At 47.4% G+C, this 19,392-nt stretch overlaps 1 protein-coding gene and 1 non-coding gene across 2 annotated transcripts; both read left to right on the top strand.

Annotated features, from left to right (window-relative positions):
- Positions 1–5,907: 5,907 nt before the first annotated feature.
- Positions 5,908–5,978, top strand: TRNAG-CCC (transfer RNA glycine (anticodon CCC)). Its single transcript has one exon. It is a non-coding gene; the product is annotated as a tRNA-Gly (tRNA).
- Positions 5,979–6,970: 992 nt separating this feature from the next.
- Positions 6,971–18,728, top strand: METTL26 (methyltransferase like 26). The gene is made up of 7 exons (XM_061600353.1): positions 6,971–7,235; positions 7,431–7,637; positions 11,383–11,545; positions 14,140–14,199; positions 15,141–15,208; positions 15,730–15,808; positions 17,135–18,728. Exons 1-7 carry the CDS (start codon positions 7,093–7,095, stop codon positions 17,180–17,182), a joined length of 768 nt encoding a protein of 255 aa, XP_061456337.1. The 5' UTR covers positions 6,971–7,092; the 3' UTR covers positions 17,183–18,728.
- Positions 18,729–19,392: the final 664 nt, after the last annotated feature.

The raw sequence follows: 19,392 nt of genomic DNA, 5'->3' as shown, positions 1-19,392 counted from the left end.
GCTGGAATCTTGAACATGCAGCATGCTACACTGCAACATTTTGTTGCAGTCCCAATTGTAATAAAAGCAGCAACTGCAAATACAACACTATCCCCCACTCCTCTGCTCTTACCAAGCACCTTGAGCAACCTAAAGTAAAAAGAAGACACAGTACAATGAAACAAAACACAAAATAATCATAGCATTGCAAAAATACAATTTCAGAACAGTGTTATAACGACAAAACAGCAGTCAAGTTAAGAACCAGAAAACAGAAGTAAAACCTCTTTCCTGTGCTCCAGTGGCATGTATAGCCATAGGTCAGCCTCCACTGGCCTGGCACCTTCCAGGTGTTTTGGACTACAACTTCTGTCAGTCCCAGCTGGCACAAATGTAGGAATCGGCCTTTAGTGTGTGGCGACACGACCCTCTGGAACTCTCAGCTGTTATATATCAGACAGGCACCATCCCTGTTGTTGCTTTTGAAGGCCTTCCTTATTCAACAAGCCTTTTAAGTGAGGTTTTTCCGTCCCCCCGTGTTTCTGTTGAACTCAAAATTGTTTTTATACATGAAATCGTTTTCATTGTTTCTATATATGAAACTGTTTTATATATGTTTCTACCGTCTGATGTTTTTATTGCTAAACGGCTTTGAAGTGTTTCTTAGGAAGCGACCCATAAACGAAGGGAAAGAAGTGGATGTAATTGATTAATTTAAAGATTACATTTTTTTCCTGCTGCATTTTCTGCCACTAGTGCACCAGCTGGAGAAGATTCTATTCCCACAAAAGCTTATGCTGCAGTAAAATCTTTGTCGTTGCTATTTTCTGAAGTCTGAGGTCTCTTCTGGTAGATACTCACTGGTAGACCATCTGCCTTGCACACAGAAGATCCCAGGTTCAATCCACAGCATCTCCAGGAAGGTCTGGGAGAGACTCCTGCCTGAAACCCTAGAGAGCCACTGCCAGTCAGTGTAGACAATACTGAGCTAGATGGACCAATGACTCAGTAAGCATCCTATATGAGCTTTTATCTCTTCAGACGAGCGCTTCATAGGAAAGCCAGTGGACTCCGCTTTGCATTCACCGTTCTCATTTCTGCCTTGCTGTGCTCTGAGCCAAGTTCAGAAGTGACCTTGGGAATTCCTGTTCTAGGTAGCCAAAGGCTGGGACACACCGCAAAGTGACATTGTCTTTTTGTAGGGGAAAGGTGTTTCTTTTTTCCCACTGTCGCACTGCACGCCCCCTAGTGACTACCACTGTCTAACTCCAGCCTGCCTACAGGTATTCAAGGCTAAACTACAGAAGAAGTTTAGTTAAATGCCTCTTTGCATTTTTTTAAAATGCAAATAGCATCAGCTTGGAGGGGCTGATAATGAACAGGGAGGGTTTCTTTAAAAAAAAAATAAAACCTTGCAACCCCTTCTGCAGCCTTGAGGAAAACCCCTCTTCTGAAGCTGGTATTTGCATTGAAAGGAAATCCTACCCTGGTCATCCATGCGGGATCCCCTCCCCCCAAAAAGCAAATAGTTTCAGAAAAGGGGTTATCATCTCAGGGCTGCAGTAGGGGAGGAAAGGGTTAACTCACCCAGCCTTTCCTGCTGCGATCCCAATATAATATAACAAAACCTGCATGTTAGATAAGGCTATCAGTGCCTGCTAGCCATGATGGCTATGTTTTCCCTCCACAGTCAGAGGCAGTATACTTCTGAATGCCAGTTGCTGGAAGACACAGGAGGGGAGAGGGCTCTGGCGCTCAGGTCCTGCTTGCAGGCTTCCCAAAGGCATCTAGTTGGCCACTGTGAGAACAGGATGCTGGACTAGATGGGCCACTGGCCTGACCCAGCGTTGGGGCTCTTCTTATGTTCTTAGGTGCAAGGCTGCCTAGTTTGGCACTCGAGCAATGATGGAAGGGGAAAACCCTTCAACGTTTCACGCATGACAATCGGGCAACGCACTCCTAGTAGAACCCCAAGTCTAATAGCAAGGATCACTGTGGGAGCCCTACCCCAACCCTCTGCTATATCACATTACGGAGCAGTCCTGTAGTCAGGTCATTTTACATTCTGGATTTTCTGATCCTAATAGGGGATGTTCTTTAAAGGGTAATACTGTATGTAGTACTTCAGCATGTGAGCTGTCTTCCTGCAGGTGCCCCCACTGCTAAGCTGGCCCCCCATCTTCCACCCTGGAGTCCCACCCAGGCGGCGCCGTTGTTGCTGAAAGCTCTGTTCCGCTTTCTTTTCCTGAGGAATAGCCTGTCCTCTGCTGGTTTCAAAGTCGAGAGGGTGCTTGTTCCTTGGGTCGACCCTGTGATTGAATTGTAGGGGTGCCAGATGAAGCCCTCCCACCCCCTTACCTTTTGTAGGGCTGGGTGGGAGAGACACCTGCGAAGCAGCTGCCAGTCAGGACTGAACTAGACGGACGAATGGCCTGACAGCTTCCTATGTTCTTATGTGGGTGGGTGGGTGGCAATGATTGGAACTTGTGGATTTTATTCAGTCCCCCCCAGGTTTCCTCCCTGTAATTCAACCATACACTTAAAGCACATGACTTCTCCCCCGCAAAAAAAAATGCTGGGAACTGTAGTTTACCCCTTGTACAGAGCTACAGTTCCCAGCACCCTTAACAAACTATAGTTCCAAGGATTCTTTGAGGGAAGCCATGTGCTTTAAAACATATGATGCATACATCAGTCGTTTTAGTCAAGCTGCTGTTCCAGCTTCACCCCATCCCCATATAGGAATAACAATACTGACCTACCCTACAGCAAGGGTTCCTGAGATAACATGTGCAAAGCCCTTTGAATGCTGGGGAAAGTGTTGCATGCTGGTTTTGTCCCATTCCAAAATGTCAATATTGCTTCAAATTAAGACATGTATCTTGATGACTAAAGATCTTTTTTGGAAGAAAGAAACACTTGTTAATATATCTCCTTGAACAGATCTCTAACATGAAAACCGGACAGTTGTGCGATAACGACACTTGGAACTTGGAAATGTTCCAAGGTCTTTGTCCCCCGTAGCAATTGAGCTTGTTTGCATAAATGAATGGCTTCAGAGCTGGATTTACCAACGTCTGGGCCAGAGGTGACCACAGTTTGCTCAGAGATTATCCCAAGGAATGAGGAAGCTTTCGCAAAATTAATCTGAGTGATCTACCCTTCTCAGAGCGGCCAAGTGCCCTTCCTCAATTTGGAGGCCTGTCCGGTCCCAGTCTGGTTTAAGGATAAAGACCCTTAAGACGGGAGAGTGAGGGAAGGTGTGTGGGGGGGAGAGAGAGCCTTGAAGTTGATTTATTTATTTAATTAAATCTATACCCCGCCCTTTCTCCCCAAAGAGTGCCCAGAGCAGCTAGCAACATTTTCTTTAAAAACAAATTTTTTTTTTAAATTAATTTTCAAAATAAACATATTCCATTGCAAATATAGCTGTTGGAAATTGGAAAACATAAATAAAGTTTATCTCAAACAGCTAACCCTTTTCTCCCCAACCTACCGCACGACACCCTCGCCCATCATTGCACTTCTAGAAAATACATTTTGCTGACATTCTGTCTCCATCTCAATTATTTGTACATATTTGCCAAATCTTTTACACAACTTAAAAAGCAAAAGCAAAAATCAAGTGTCAATATTGGATTAGTAGAGTTTTAAACCACTCCGACTCACTATTGCAACTCTTAGGCATTCCAGATGTGGATGTAATACAAGGGCGGCTTTTTACCATGTTCATTTTGATTAATATACGCTACAAACGGGTACCATGTATTAAAAAATTTATCGGTTTTGGTTGTACCTTGCGCCAACCGGAGGCTAGCAACATTTCCACATACAGAAGCCAACTCAGCTGTCACCGTTGAATCTTACTTCTACAGTGGTGATGGGATATTATGATTGTTGTTACTATTATTATTTAAATGTATTACCTTGCCCTCCATCCTGAGGTCCCAGGGTGGGTTACAACAGTTTAAAATATATATTTCAAAAATTATTATTATTGTTGTTGTTTGTTACCTGCTCTTCACCCAAAGAGTCCCAGGGCGGGTTACAACAGTTTTAAAACACATAACTAAAGCAGTTAAAAATAACCTAAACAACATCACAAAAAATAGGGTGGGTCCTAAAACTATACATCTCAGGTGCGGGAGGCCAGGGTGAAGAGGTGCATCTCCAGCATTCGCTGAAAGTTGTACAATGAAGTTACCAGAAGCACCTCAGTGGGGAAGGAGTTCCACAGCTTTGGGGCTGCCACAGAGAAGGCCCTCTCCCAGGCCACCACCACCCCGAACTTCTGAGGGGGACAGAACTACCAAGAAGGCCCCCTCTCCTGGTTTTAACACCTGAGAGGGTCTGTGGGGAAAGAGGCGGTCTTTCCAATAGCATCCTCCTACCACACCTAAGGCAGCAGGCCGGATTAGGGGCCTCAGGAGAGGCCATGGGCAACAGAGGGGAACAGCAGGGGAGCACCGCAGGAACAGCTTAAGCATCTGCCACCTGAGGCAGCTGCTTCCCCTGCCTAATGGGAGGGCTGGCCCTGAAAGCAGAGAAATAAAGCAGATGGTTTAACTCCTTGAAGCTCTGGTGCAGTCAGGTCATTGTAGGCTCTACGGTTAGTAGCCTTACGCCATCCCACTGTTCAGATGGTAAGGTGTATGACTTCACCAAGAGATAATCCAGCGCTTGCTGCATTGGGGATGTCTGCCCCAAATTCCTGCCCTGATTGTACCCTTGGAGGGAAGTCACCATGGGCACCCTCAGGAATATTTTTTTGGGGGGAGGGGGCACAAAGATAAATAAAGTGTGGGGAACCTTTGGCCCCCCAGAAGTTGCTGAACTACAATTCCCATCAGCCCTAGCAAGCATGGCCAATGGAGCATGGATAATGGGAGTGGAAGTTCAGTAACCTCTGGAGGGCCAAAGATTCCCCACACCTGAAATAAACATAGACCACAGTTTCTCGTAGATCTAGTGACTGAGCAGTGGTGAGGCATGGGCTCTGAAGTATTCCAGTTCTACTTTTCTGTTGGTTCCAGTGATGGCTGGTGGCTCCATGTCAGTGGGGCAGTGGAATCTGCTCCGTGTTTGAGTCCAAACTTCTGAAGAGCTGTCCAAGGTGCTGAACCAACTACGACTGGTTGGTTCTCCATTAGTAGAGCTGATGTCCCTCTATAGGTGAACCTGGCATCCAGAGGACGTTTTTCCACTGACTGCTGAAGTTCTCAGTTCTTTCCCTGGTTCCCTTCATCTCCCCCAGCCATTAATTTATTGCATAGCTGCTGTGATCAGTTCCACAGCTCATTCATCATTGCATTTCCCCATCTCCCCCCCAAAAAATGTCCAGGTTAACAACACTGGACTACACACCAGGGTTGTCATACCTTACCTTTCCCCTCCCTTCAGCAAAATGGGTATAACAATACTGGGCTACTTTGCAGAGCTGGCGTAGCTCACACTCTCAGCCTCAGTCCTTCCCCCTGCAATATAGGTTTAATAATGATGGCCTTTTCTTTTTCTGTGTTGGCATTAACAGAGTAATTTTTTAGATTTTGCAAACTCAGAAGAAAGATCACTCTTTTTTGGTATGAAATACGACAATTACTGAACGGTGGGAGAAGGCTAGTTTCTCAGGAAACGAATGAGCAGAAGAGTGCTTGCACATCAGTAACAACATACAGAGCTGACTAAACGTCGGTTGGCTGGCATACATGAGCACCGCCTTTTATTGGGAAATAAGGCTTCCGTGAAGTTTGACATGGCTGGATAATGGAAGAAACGGGGTCTTTTGTTTGAGGGTCCTAAGAAATGCCCCATAGTAAAGACTCCGGCCACATAATTAAAAGGAACACCCAACAATCACAATATCAAGTACCTGTAGGTGGCTCCCTGTTACGGCTTCATAGGAGCTCGCAGAGCTTTCGCTATCTAACCGCGCCGCTGGTGTAGTGGTATCATGCAAGATTCCCATTCTTGCGACCCGGGTTCGATTCCCGGGCGGCGCATGGTTTTTTTATTATACTGTAAATTAAGTGATAAATATTTGCGTGTGAAAACTCATAATACTTTTCCACCCTTCCTCCTGAGCTGCTCTTCGTCGGTATTAGCTTTCTCAAAGCAAAGAAACCCCTTCCCTTCGGAAGCCAAAACACGTGTCAAGCAATGCTCTGTTTTCAACCCCTTGATTTTCTTTGTTTGGGGAGGGGGGTTCTTGTGTGAGATGGGAGGATCCTCCAGAGAGAATCTCCGCCCCGCTCCATGACTGGCTGCAGTTCTGTGCTCATATTTCGTTGGGAATAAGCTCCAGTAAACCCAGAAGGTCTTACTTGCGAGTAAGCATGGGGATAAGATAAAAAGCTGTCTGCATTCGGGGCTCACCATTCATCGAGGCTCATCACCCCAAACCAGCCAGGGGGCTCCCTAGATTAACCCCTGGAAGAACGTGTTTGCCAATGCGACAATTTGATCCTGCGGTGAAGTTGCAAGAGTAATACCAACCTACCTTACAGGGTTGTTGTATTATATTTAGACAATGAATGTGAAGCGCTTTCACCACAATTAAACGTATTATTATTACTATTATAAATAATATTATTTTATCTTTGACAACGGGTAGTATGTATGCCTTCTCTCGCCATGCCTAACAAGACCTCAGTGGAGCATACCTGCTCACCATCTGCTGCAGGAAAAAAGCATGAGGAGTCCTGCGGACTAGCACCTTAAGCATCTTATTTTACTTTTCTTTCGCAGCATAAACTTTCGAAGGAAACTGCAAGGCATGGGTTAGCTGCAGTCCGTAGGCTTAGGCGCCGACTACGGTGTAAGGCTGCAATCCAAGACGCACCTACCTGGGAGTAAGTCCCACTGAACCCAATGGAGCTTACTTCTGAGTAGACATGGATTGCAGCCTAAATCCCCTTGAGATCTGTGGAGGCTTCTTGCTAAAATAAAAGACGTTTAAGAAGGTGGAGCTTCCCTTCGTTATCGGTCTGCTGAGAAAGCACCACTTTCCCAGCATCCGCCTGTGCTGATCCGTACCGGGAGAGTCAGGAGCGGGACGCATTTCGATCTCGCTCGCGCGCTGCATTCTGGGACGTGTAGTCTTTCCCCTTGCGTTGTATGGCTTTGTTTAACTTCCTCGTTCGGTGTCTCGCGCTCCACACCTTGGAAGACGCAGCTCCTGGGCTGCAGCGCTTGCATTTTGCGGGGGGAGGTTGGCCCCGGGACAAAGCCAAACACAGAGGACGAGGAAAGCCGTGCAGGTTTGCAAAAGACACCCAAATCCTGCAGCGCAACAGATGCAAGGAGTCCTGTGTGCCTTCTGCAAGCACAAGGGCCCCCCAGTCGGCAGCTGGGTTTGGGGGTGCGCGGAGGGGAAGGGAGGAGAGGGGGAAGCCCCCCTGCAAACCCTTTCCCCCATTCCCGTCTGTCTGTCCAGTTATGCATTTCCCCCCCAGAATGAAGGCGTCCTTCGTGGCTGCGGCGGGGGAGAGGAACAAGGAGCCCATCCTGCGCGTCCTCAGGGACTACGTGAGCTCCGGGCAGCCGCGAGTCGACGTGCTGGAGGTGGCTTCGGGCTCCGGGCAGCACGCGGCCCATTTCGCCCAAGCGCTGCCCAACGTGGTGTGGCAGCCCTCCGAGGTGGATCCGCAGTGTCTGGCGAGGTGAGGCGCGGCGCGGCAGGCTTGGCCTTCGTGGGGATGGACGGGAGGCTGCTCCGACGGGCTGGCGTGGATGCTTCGGCGGGACCTCCCTCGCTGGAGGCGAGGATGGTGCAGTTGACCCTGGCCTTACTTGCCTTCGGGCCCTTCCAGGCTGGAGCTCGATTGCGCGCATTCTGCAACGGGGCCTCACCTGCTGCACTATTCCTTTAAAGCAGCGTCGGACTGCTTTCAAACAGATGTGGCTCCCCCCCCAAGAATCCTGGGAACTGTAGTTTGTTAGGGGTGCCGAGAGTGGTTACGCCTGGATGCCTCTTTTCCCCTTTTTGTTGTCGTTGTTATGTGCCTTCAAGTCGATTTCGATTTATGGCGACCCTATGAATCAGCGACCTCCAGTAGCATAAATCACCCTGTTCAGATCTCGTAAGTTCAGGTCTGTGGCTTCCTTTATGGAATCAATCCATCTCTTGTTTGGCCTTCCTCTTTTTCTACTCCCTTATGTTTTTCCCAGCATTATTGTCTTTTCTAGTGAATCATGGCTTCTCATTTTGTGTCCAAAGTATGATAACCTGTTTCATCATTTTAGTTTCTAGTGATAGTTCTGGTTTAATTTGTTCTAACACCCAAGTATTTGTCTTTTTCGCAGTCCATGGTATGCGCAAAGCTCTCCTCCAACACCACTTTTCAAATGATATTTTCCCCTTACAGCACTACAATTCCCAGAGTGGTTTAACAGTCAATCCCTTTTCCCAGGGAACTCTAGGAATTGTAGCTGGGTGAAAGGGGAACCGGGGTCTCCTGGCAACTCTTGGCGCCCTTAGCAAGCTATAGTTGGTTTCTTTATTCAGAGTATTTTAAACCCATTTAGGAATCAAAAGAGTGTCTTATAGTCAGTTCCTGCCTTTCAGGCTTACAATCTAAACCTTTTCAATTCTAAAAAGATACGGCACGCAAGGAAACAGAGCTGGAGAGGAAGGAGAAAAAACACAAGCTCAGCCGCCAGCTCTTAAAGTTGCTTTTCTGAAAGATGAGCAGCCGGGTCATTTCAGGAAGCCTGCCTGGCATGGCTGTTGCTAGGTGGCAGTTCAGGGAGGTCCACAAGCAGCTGTCTGAACAGTAGTTAAAAACTGCACCTTGGCTTGTACTTGAACATGGATCAGTGCATGATGATCATTGGTCACGTTTCTGGCTTGTGCATGTTAGTTGGTTGCTCTGATTCTTGCTACAAAGGCTGGTCGAGATGGACCTTGACCGGGTCCAGCGGGGAACTTCCTGTGCCCCTAAGCAAGAGGGTGCATGCTGGATCACTGAGCACAGATCGGTTATGCTTTAACTGTTCAGCAAATATCAGTATTCACTCTGGCTATGCAAAGCTGGAACACCTTAAAGGGATCCTGAGAGTGGAGAAGTAGCTCACACAAGGCTGAAGTGAAGAGGAACAGGGCAAAACATCGTACAGTGTCAGGCCTCTTAATTTTTTACAGTTAGTTCTGAACTAGATGTTATACTGCACATGCAATTAGCAATTGCGTGCAGTAGTGTAGTGGTAAATTCAGAAGTGCAGTGTCCCTTCGTGTTAATCGCAGCCATGCCCCCTCCCCACTTTTTTGCTGTAGGGTTGAGAATGAGATCCTTGTTAATGCCTAGGAACCAATAAGGATGAAAGAGCACTTTGGAGAGTCTTCTCAGTGTTTGACTTGCCTCCTTTTGCTCTGATTGGCTGCAATCATCAGGAAAGGACAAGGAAGCATGTTAGAAGACTCTTCTCAGCGGCTAACACATTCCCCTTTCATGCTGATTGACTTGTAGGATGTTGGAGACATAAGGACCCTGCTGGGACCCTGCTCTCAAAAAAGCGAAGGGTCTGAGCCCCCCCCCGAGACCCTGGACGACTACACCCCTGATTGCATGACTGATTTTTTTTAAGATAGTAGTCATAGGACCTGGATTGGGATCCTAGAAAGGGGGGGAGGGGGCTTTATTCCTTCACCCCCCCTTCAGTCCCAGTCCAGATACACACATTTCAACATGTGCGCGCACACACACTTTCTCTTTGCATTGAAAGGACAGTTTCCGTAGGTGCATGAAGTGTGCTAAGCATGGCCATATAGCGAAAGATAAGACAGTTGGTGTCCGCAGACTAACAGTCGAAGAGACACAATTCTAAAGAAAAAAGGGATGCGGAGGGGAAAGGAAGGCAAGCATTGGAGCAGCTGCTCCTTTGCTGGACAGTGGTGGGGGCCAGGCCAGCCTCCCCTTTCCCAAAACATTCTTCTGAGGAGGCAGGGGGTGCAGCCTCCCCGTGGCTTTTGGTCCGCTGACCAGTGGGAGAGGGCAGAGTACAGCTGCCGTTGCTTCTGCGGATGGCCAGTGTTGGCTGAGAAGAGGCATTCCCTCCTGCTTCTGAGAAGAGCCTCTTCAAAGGCTGTGCCTGCTGTTTCCCCCCCCTTTAGAGCAGGGATGGAGAGGCCCAGCAGCTCTTCTGCCTGGCCCTTGGGACTCTCCCCCAGGCACACCCCTACTGGCACAGTCTTGAGTGTTTTCGCATGCCTGGAATATGTGCTTCTCACTTGTCTGGATGGGGACAAAGAGAGGCGTGTGAATGTCAATAGAAAAGAGCCTGCTGTATAAAGGTGCGAACATTATATTCATTATTTTGCCCACTTTTGCTTATGGCCTCGCCCACCACCGGCATGTGGCCCAGGAAGGGAGTCAGGCCATTGAGCTGAAAAAGGTTCCCCGCCCATTTTAGAACTATTTTTCCCCCTCGAATGTAAGATCAATGCAGGTTTAATACATTCATTTGCAGGATTTTTTTCAACTCTTCCTATAGCCCTGCTTGTAGCCCAGTTAGCTATCTTTGCACTTAATTACTGGCTGCATTTTTTAAATGTTTTACACTGGTTGGGTGACCTTCTTGTGAGCCTCCCAACTAAGTTAAGCCATTTTAGACTCTGGACTTAACAATCTCTTACGAGAGGCCTCCTCGTTAGATGGCAATGTGTGTTACTACATTTTATTTTGATACACAGTAAACCAGCCCTGCTTTGTTTGGGGGCCCTTCTGCTCATTCTGCTGAGTGGGGCCCTGGACACTGCCCTAAAGTCCTACTCTGGAGGCACCTCTTTCCCTACTGAGAGCAAGCTGCCAGTGCTGACTGTACTGTTTTTATTTTTAAAACCCTTTAATTTGCTTTTACAATATTAATAATAACAAAATATAAACATCCATGGTGTGACATATTGTGTGAGTTTGTGATGCGTGACAAATGATAAGAAAACTTTTCTATTTTTTCTCATCTGTAAGAAGTAACGTTTATAAGGTTCAAGATAATTTTGTGTGCGTGTGTGTGTGTCTGAGCCCAGCAAGTCTCTCTATGAAGTTCCGCAATTAGTTGGGACTGAAGAACTGTTTGGTTCAGTTCTGGTCCATTGCATCAACCCATGCCATTGTCCATAAAAGTCATTTCCCACGTTTTCTGGTCTTGATGCTTTTGTTTGCTTTGGCTGTTTTTCCAATCAAGTAGAACCTTTCTCGAGTTATGCCTCCTTCTTCTGATTTTCTTCTTTCTTGCTATAGTCTTATCTGGCAGCAACCCAGAGGAAAGGAGCTGCCCTGGGCTCCTTTTGGAGCAAAGGGTGGGATATAAATTTATAGATGATGATGATGATAAAGATCATATTTAACACCGGCCCCCGTCTGCAGTCTGGCGTGGCTGGTCAGCTGGTTCTGTTCATTCTCTTTGCAGCATCTCTGAATTTACCAAGACACTCCGCCTCTCAAATGTCAAGCCGCCCATTTACTTGGATTCTTCCCAGAGCTGGGAGATGTGGGGTGGTTTGCTCCCAGATTCTTTGGATCTCATTGTCAACATCAACATGATTCATATCTCGGAAATGAGCTGCACAGAGGTGAGGCCACTTTATGGTGAAATTCCGTGCATGTGTCTGCTTAGAAATAAGATCCGTTGAGCCGAGTGGGCCTTACTCCCAGGTAAGTGCATACAGGGAGCATGGGGAATTGTTTTTCAGCCTGAGAGCCACATTGCCACCCGGGCAACTCTGATTATTGTTATTTAAATTTGTATCCTGCCCTTGCTCTCAAAGGAGCCCAGGGCGCCAAACGCACAAATGGTAACACAATGAAAAATATCTAGAAACAAGTCCAGTACAGACGCCCAACTGATAACGCCTTTCGCTTGCCTGATTGAGACTGAGAAGGGTGTGTGAGTGTGTATAGAAGCTAGCCAACTGTACAGAGGTAAACATTTGCATGGATTGCTCTACCCGCTTTTTACCTCTGGCCTTGCCCACCACCTATGGGCCTCCCATGGGCTGAAAAAGTTTCTCCATCCCTGTTTTAGGGGCTAATTTAAAAGGATCACCGTCCTGGTCTCATTGGAGGAAAGGTGAAATAAAAATGTAATAAACAGAGTTGGATTGCCAAGCCTCACCTAAGCCAAAAGCTCGCTAGAACAAACAGCAATTCCCAACCAGTGGCTCTCCACATCAGAGATGTGAAGGCCTGGGGGGGGAAAGCAACAGAATTTTTTTTAAAAAAATCCCCCCATCCCCCCCCTCAATGTTTCCATTTCCCCCCCAGACCTTCTCATCATATTGTTGGACTCCAACTTCCATCAGCCTTATCCAGCATTATCAATCATCAGGGGTGATGAGAGTTGTGGTCCAGCAACACCTAGAGGGCTTCAGGTTGAGGAAGACTCCATTTGTGTTTTGACTCGATCCCTTAGAAGGGGCAGGCAACCTTTCTGATAATAGCCCAAATCATGCTCCAGCAGCCCACTTGACTGGTTTCTGCAAGTAAGCAACAATAGATCCTTGGCCAGAGGTAGCCAATGTAGTGGTCTCGGGATGTTCTTGGACTACAACTCGCCATTCTTGATTATTTGCTCTGTTGGCTGGAGCTGATGGGAGTTGTAGTCCACTAACACTTGGAGGGCCTACTTCAGCTGACCCTGCCACAGGCAACCGAGTCAATAAAAGTTTATAAACTAGATTTTTAAAAAAAAGACAGTGGATGTCTGTTTCAGTAATAAATAGTAGTAGTCATACATAAGTGTTTAGCTGCATGAAGGCAGTGGTATTACTTAAAACAAAAGCCCTTGATCTCTAGTTGCTTGTATATTACCAAGCCCGGTTCACTTAATCACAGACAATGCCAAGTCTGCTAGTTCTGTTTTTTTTCTTTTTTAAAGATAAGATTTTAACAACCTGCTTTTAAAAACAGGGTGGTCCTGCAGACCTGAAGGCATTGTTGCTTTTTGATTTGAGAATTGTCTGTAGCTAATGCAGGCAGGAGTGCCATCTAGTGGCTAATAGTGGCTGTTCACCTAGCCAAAAACCTTCTCTGAGTAATTTTGCATCTAGGGTCTGTTTCTTAGCCTTTTGTGATTTGTTTTTTTCTGGATGCCGGCATTGCTAACAGCAGAAATCCAGTATGTTGCTTCCAGTTGCTTATTCACTAGTAAATGGTGCATGGTATGGGCAACTAAGGCTTTAGCGTTGTGGCACCAGGACTTTGGAACTCTGTGCCCTCTGAAATCACAGGCACTTGCATTTCTGATATTTTGCCACCTGTTTTGCCACACATTTTTAGAGAATAAATTTGATTCAATTCTATTCAGTATTTTATTATTGTATCATTTTATGATTTTATAATTATATTAAAGTTTAAGGATTTTATTGTACACTGCTATGATACATTTTTTAATGAATTGGCAGTTTAGAAATACTGTTATAAACAAACAAATTGGTGCAACGCTGAGGGAAATGCACTCTGCACATGATTAGAGGGAGTGCCCTGGAACCTATGTACAGTGCATTTTCCTCACTGTTGTTGAGCAACCACATCAGTAGGGAGGGGTATTCCAGGATGCGTCTTCCTCTGGAAATGAACCACAACTTTGAAAACTTAGGCCAAGTCCACACCATATATTTAAAGCACTGTGATACCACTTTAAGAGTCACGGGTACCCCCAAAGACTCTTGGGAACTGTAGCTTATTAAGGGTGCCAAGTGTGATTAAGAGACCCCTGTTCCCCTCACAGAGCTACGATTCCCAGTGGTTTAACAATCAATCCCTCTCCCCAGGAAATTCCGGGAATTGTAGCTCTGTGAGGGAAGAAAAGAGGGCTCTCGCCACCATTTACAAGCTACAGTTCCCAGGATTCTTTGGGGGGAAGCCATGACTCTTAAAGTGGCGTGAGAGTGCTTTACATGTATAGTGCAGATGGGGTCTTAGTGTATGCTTTTCTTTCTCCATAAGAATATGAGAACAGAATCTGTAAGAATTAACTTTAGAAGTAGATGTGCACACTACTCCAGATGGCTGTTGGAAAGATCAGTTGCCACCTCCTTTCCCATTTTAATACATGCTGCATGAATGCTTTGCGGTTCTCATGAAAACGTGCTGTTTCCAAATCTGGGTGTTGCTTAACTGCATTTGTTTTATTGTTTCTTTCCCCTCCCCCTCCCCGCAACTGCAGGGCTTGTTCAGAGGAGCAGGAAAGCTGTTAAAACCCAAAGCGGTGATGATCACTTATGGGGTAAGCTGTCGCATCAGGACCACTGCAATTTAGATGATGCTTCTGAAGCAGCCTTCACCAACCTGGTGCCCTCCAGACATTTTGGGCTACAATTGCCATCCGCCCCAGTTGTAGCTCAAAATATCTGGAGGGCACCAGGATGGCAAAGGCTATTCTAAAGTAATCGAAATGCAGAATTGCTATTCCCAGACCTCTGCAGCGGAGGTTTGCTTCAGTCTGATTTTGCAAGTGGCTCGCATCCGTTGTGTCCCCCTAGTGGTCTACCTTGACACTGCAGAAAAGCCAAGACCTTTCTCCCACGCTAGCAGCTTTGAGGAGCTTGGATTTTATCCCCCCCCCCTTTCTGTGATCTAAGATCCCTCACACTGTCGTTCTGAAATGAAGAGCTGCTGAAGCTTAGGCCTATCTGCAGGGCAAACCCTCCATTGTGGAAAAGCACCTTCCCCATCATTGTTAGTGGGTACTGATTGTGGTTCAGTAGCGTGAAGGAAAGGCATTTTGTACATGCTCAGAAGCACTGCTGTGACCATACATATCACCAGGGCTAAGTCTGGAGGGCTGCAGGTTCCACCTTCCTGCTCTGTCTAGTCGAGCCTTTCCCAGTCTTTGGGTCCCCAGATGATGTTGGACTACAATTCCCATCCTTCCTGACCATTGGCCATGCTGGCTGGGGCTGATGGGAGTTGTAGTCCAACAACATCTGGAAGCCAAAGGTTGGGGAAGGGCTGATCTAGTCTAAATATTTGGAAGGCTCTGGGCCTAGGAGCCGGGCTCTGGATCCCTGTGCAAGAATCAGTCTGGGTGAAGGGATGGGATGGGGCCCCTTCTCATCAGGAGGAAGATCTTGCACTTTATTTGGGGTCTTGGTGGCACCACTTCATCTAAACTGTTTTGTCTGTTTGTTTGTTTTCTGCCGGGGTCCACCCCTGTCCAACTGTCAGCCTTACGCTGTGAACGGGACCATCACCCCACAGAGCAACGTGGACTTTGACTGCTCCTTGAGGCAGAGGTATGACGGTAACAGGGCCAGACTCAAGACGCTACGGTTTGTATAGAACGGCCTCGCACAGCTTGGGACCAGTTTACTTGAAGGCTTGCCTAACCCCGTGACGTGCTCGCTTGTCCACTTGTTAAGAGTACTGCTGAAAATTGTTAGGGGACCCTAATTCCCCTCCCAGAGCTACAGTTCACAGAGCTCCCTGGGAAGAGGGTTTGACTGTTAAACCACTCTGGGAATTGTATCTGTGAGGAGAATCAGGGTCTCCTAAGATTTCTCAGCGCCCTTAAGAAAGTACAGTTCCCAGGATTCTTTGGAGCCACGACTGTTTAAAGTGGCTTCATAGTCCTTCAAACATAGGGTGCGGATGTGGCCTCAGACAGGACTCTAAATATGTGGGTGGGAATCCCTCACGTGAAGGAGATGGCATCAGTCTCTGTAAGGAAAGTTTCCCTCTTCTTAGGGTCATTGAAGCATCTCTTGAACTCAGGGCTTGACTTTATTCCCTCTCTGTCCCCCCCTCCCTACTCCAGAAATTCAGCCTGGGGCCTCCGGGACACAGCCTTCCTGCAACAACTCGCCGAGGCCAATGGGATGCAGTTGGAGAAGATGGTAGGTGGCAACAGGACCCTAATGCAGATGTGGAGAACCATTGGACCTTCAGATGTTGCTGAACCAGCCAGCATGGCTATTGATGGGAGTTGCAGTCTGCCAACATCTGGAGCGCCAAAGGTTCCCCACACCTGCCCTAAAGGATAGGCCGGGGACGGGGAGGCGGTCGCCCCTCCTGATGTTTCTGAATGACAGCTCCTTATTAGGCCCAGCTAGCATGGCCAAGGATCAGAGTCAATGGGAGTTGTCTACCTGCATCCTTTGGCTGGGTGGTGGGGCATGGGTGGGGAAGGGGAAGGGAAAGGGAAATAGATTCGCTAGAAGCAAAGTATCTCTCCAGCTAGCACCTTCATTTGTCACAAGGGCTAATGTCCTCTCTCCACCGTTGGTTACTGGGAATTGCAGGTAGGGAGAGTGCACTGTGTTCAGGTTGTGCTTGTGGGCTTCCCAGAGGTGTCTAGTTGGCCACTGTGAGACCAGGGTGTTGGCCCGATCCAGCAGGGCTCTGCTTATGTTCCTCTGCAGCAGGAAGGGTCTTCTTTTCAACTAGGCTCTCCAGCGATTTAGATCTCTGATCTTCCAGGCTCTAAATTGCATGGAGAGCCTAGGAAGGTGCCTGATGCTGGAGTCAGGCCCTTGGACCATCGAACTCAGTACTGATGAGACTGACTGACAGTGCCTGTCCAAGGGTCCCGGAAGGGAATCTTCTTCAATTCCTCTTGAAGGTGCCATTGGGGATTGAACCTGGTACCTTCTGCATGCAAGGCATGCTCTGCCACTGAGCCATGACCCTGCCCCATACCAGGCCAGATCATTGGTCCATCTAGTACAATATTCCATCTAGCTGTCTAGGATTTTAGACAGGGCAGATCCTCTGCCGCCAGACTGTGGGTCCTCCTGATGAACATAGGAAGCTGCCTTATACTGAAGTCAGACCTTGTAGCTCAATACTGTCTACACTGACTGGCAGCAGCTCTCCAGCTTTTCAGTCGGGTCTCCCAGCCCTAGCTGGAGACGCCATTGGGGATTGAACCTGGGACCTTCTGCATGCAAGGCAGATGTTCTGCTGCCGGGCTACCATCATTCCCTACAGGAGTACAGCAGGTTTCTCACTGCAAAAATTGAGCACCCAACATGCAGAAGCGGAGAAAGGGATGTAAGGGAAGGAAGCGTTTCTAGGGAGTGAGGCCCATACTCGTTCCCCCCCTCTCCTGCAATGATAGCCGTGTGTGGGAGAGCGCCTGCAGAGACCTGGTAATGCCACTGGTTGAACTGTGCGCCTGGTTGCAAAGTGTCCTGAGTCACCTCAACTTTTTCTGCTTCCAGATTGACATGCCAGCAAACAACAAATGCCTTATTTTCCGCAAACTCTAAGCCAGCCCACCGGCTTTCTCTACGACGGGGAAGGAGCCCCAAAGGGCAGCGTCTTGTGGCCAAAGCGTTGCCTGCCGTGGCCAGACTCGTTCCGTGTCCATGACGCTCACGTCAGCTGGGCTTCTTGCCGCTTTAGTCAGCCTTTGGGTAAAAATCGCTATCGGTGAGCTTGGGGATTAGTACCAGCGGAGAAAAACGTTCCTGAAGAACCGAGCTTCACCAAAGCCTTCTGGGTAATGCTGAGCTAGCACAGGGGTGGAGAAGCGGTGGCTGGACTCCCACCTCCCATCATCCGCAGACAGCGGGATGATGGGAAAAGTAGTCTTACCACATCCAGAGGTGTTCCCCCCCCCCCATGAGCTAGCGCATGCATCTTTAGATTTTGGTATTCACTGTGTCGCTTCTGCTTTCCACGTTGCGGGTTAGACGGCATCCACGTACCCATCTTGGATCACATTTGCCTCTCGTCCATTGTTGTGCCTGTAGCCTGCTTCGTTGAAGGCTTTGTTTGCAGGCCATTCGAGAGGGACCTCAGTATATCCATTGTCTCTACTGTGGCTTTTGGGTTGGGGTAAAGGAATTTTGGGGGAGATGTTTTAGGGATAGGAGAGGAGAAGCTCAGAATGACCCTTTCTGAAATAAATGAAGGTTTTGGTGCAAACCTAGGTGGAAAGATGGATTTGATCGTTGTTACTCCTTACATCTGGGACTCTCTTTCTTTCTCACTTTCTTTTGCGTGTGTCTGTTTTGGCAATATGGAGGACTCTGAGTCAGGGATTGTGACAATACAGCACAAAACATATTCAGATAAATTGCGATTTCTAGGGCTGCAGGTGTGGGGTTGTACATTTGAATTTTCCTTCACGACAAAATCTCCCTGCACAAGGAAAACTAGCAGGTTAAGGATAAGGATGTTGGTTTAGTCTTTCTCCTGACATGTTGCTTTTCTGCATGCAAGCGGGTCTTTTTTTTTTAAGAAAAAGTTTTTAAACACTGGGTAGAATTCAGTCATGCAACTCCACATCTGCATTCTGTAACGTGTGTGTGTGTGGTTTCACAACACAGGTGAGTAGTTACATGCCTGAGTGCTATCCAGTGTTTAAAACTCTGTGCCCCAGAAACTTGTGCCACATAATTTATCTGCCTGTGTAGATTATTAACTTACAGTTTAGTGACTTTAATATGCTTCCAGTTGGGGGAGAGCCATTGGTAAAGTGGACTACCAGTTTTTGATTTGACCTGTTTTTCCTCCCGTTTCTTCAAAACTGGTAGCAAAACTGCAGAGAGGGAATTAATTCTGCCGCTTCCCAACTGTGGCTTGTGTGTATATATAAAAAATACTTCAACACATCTCTCTTTAAAAATTCTGTGTGAGGTAAGGGTTCCCTCCAGTGGTGATCCGTGAAATGGCAATGATTCACAGTTCGGGTTGGGAATGCACAATTAGCAAGGAGGAAGCAACTTTGGCCGATGTCTCTGTGCAGATGCAACTTTGTATAGAGATTATGCTGCATTCAGGTGCAAATAAATATATATATTGCTTGGGCATCACGCTGCGGGAATGTCTTCCTTTACAGTGTACTTGACCGCCCTTCCAGCTGTCTGCTATCTCCAATGCGGTCTGGATTGACCAAAGCTTAGATTAGATTTTATATCTCACTTTTCTGTTCCAAATTACTCAAAAGTAGCTTGCAATAGAAAGGACTAAACCTTGTTGCTAGTCCTGCGCAAAGCACACCCATTGAAATGAACAGGCAGGGCTAAGTCCCATTCATTTCAGTGAGTCTATGAGTAGGACCAAGCCCTATAATATGTAACTAGAGAAGAAGCGAATAATTTGAGCCAGAGTCCGTCTCTGAGCCAAAGAAGAGTCCTGCTGGATCAAGCCAAAAAAGGCCCATGTAGCCCAGCATTCTGTTCTCAGAGTGGCCACCCAGACTCCCCTAGGGGGTCGCCTGCAAGCAGGACCCGAGCGCCACAGCTCTCTCTTCACTTGCGGTCCCCAGCAACAGGCATTGAGGTGCACACCACCTCCGACAGTGGAACGTCGACAGGTTTGCATTGGCTCTCTTTAGCGTCAAATACTGCAGTTGCCGAAGCAGCCCCAGTTTGATCATCCAAATAAATGAAGTGTTGCAGAAAAAGCAACTCTGCGTAGACTTGATTGTTACACACAGATGTTGGCTGCCTCTGCTGAAGGCCCATGAGTT

This window comes from Rhineura floridana, chromosome 17 (genome assembly GCF_030035675.1).
Source record: "Rhineura floridana isolate rRhiFlo1 chromosome 17, rRhiFlo1.hap2, whole genome shotgun sequence".
Taxonomy (NCBI): Eukaryota; Metazoa; Chordata; class Lepidosauria; order Squamata; family Rhineuridae; genus Rhineura; species Rhineura floridana.
Note: the sequence above shows the minus strand (reverse complement) of the source record. Positions and strands in the feature narration are given on the sequence as shown.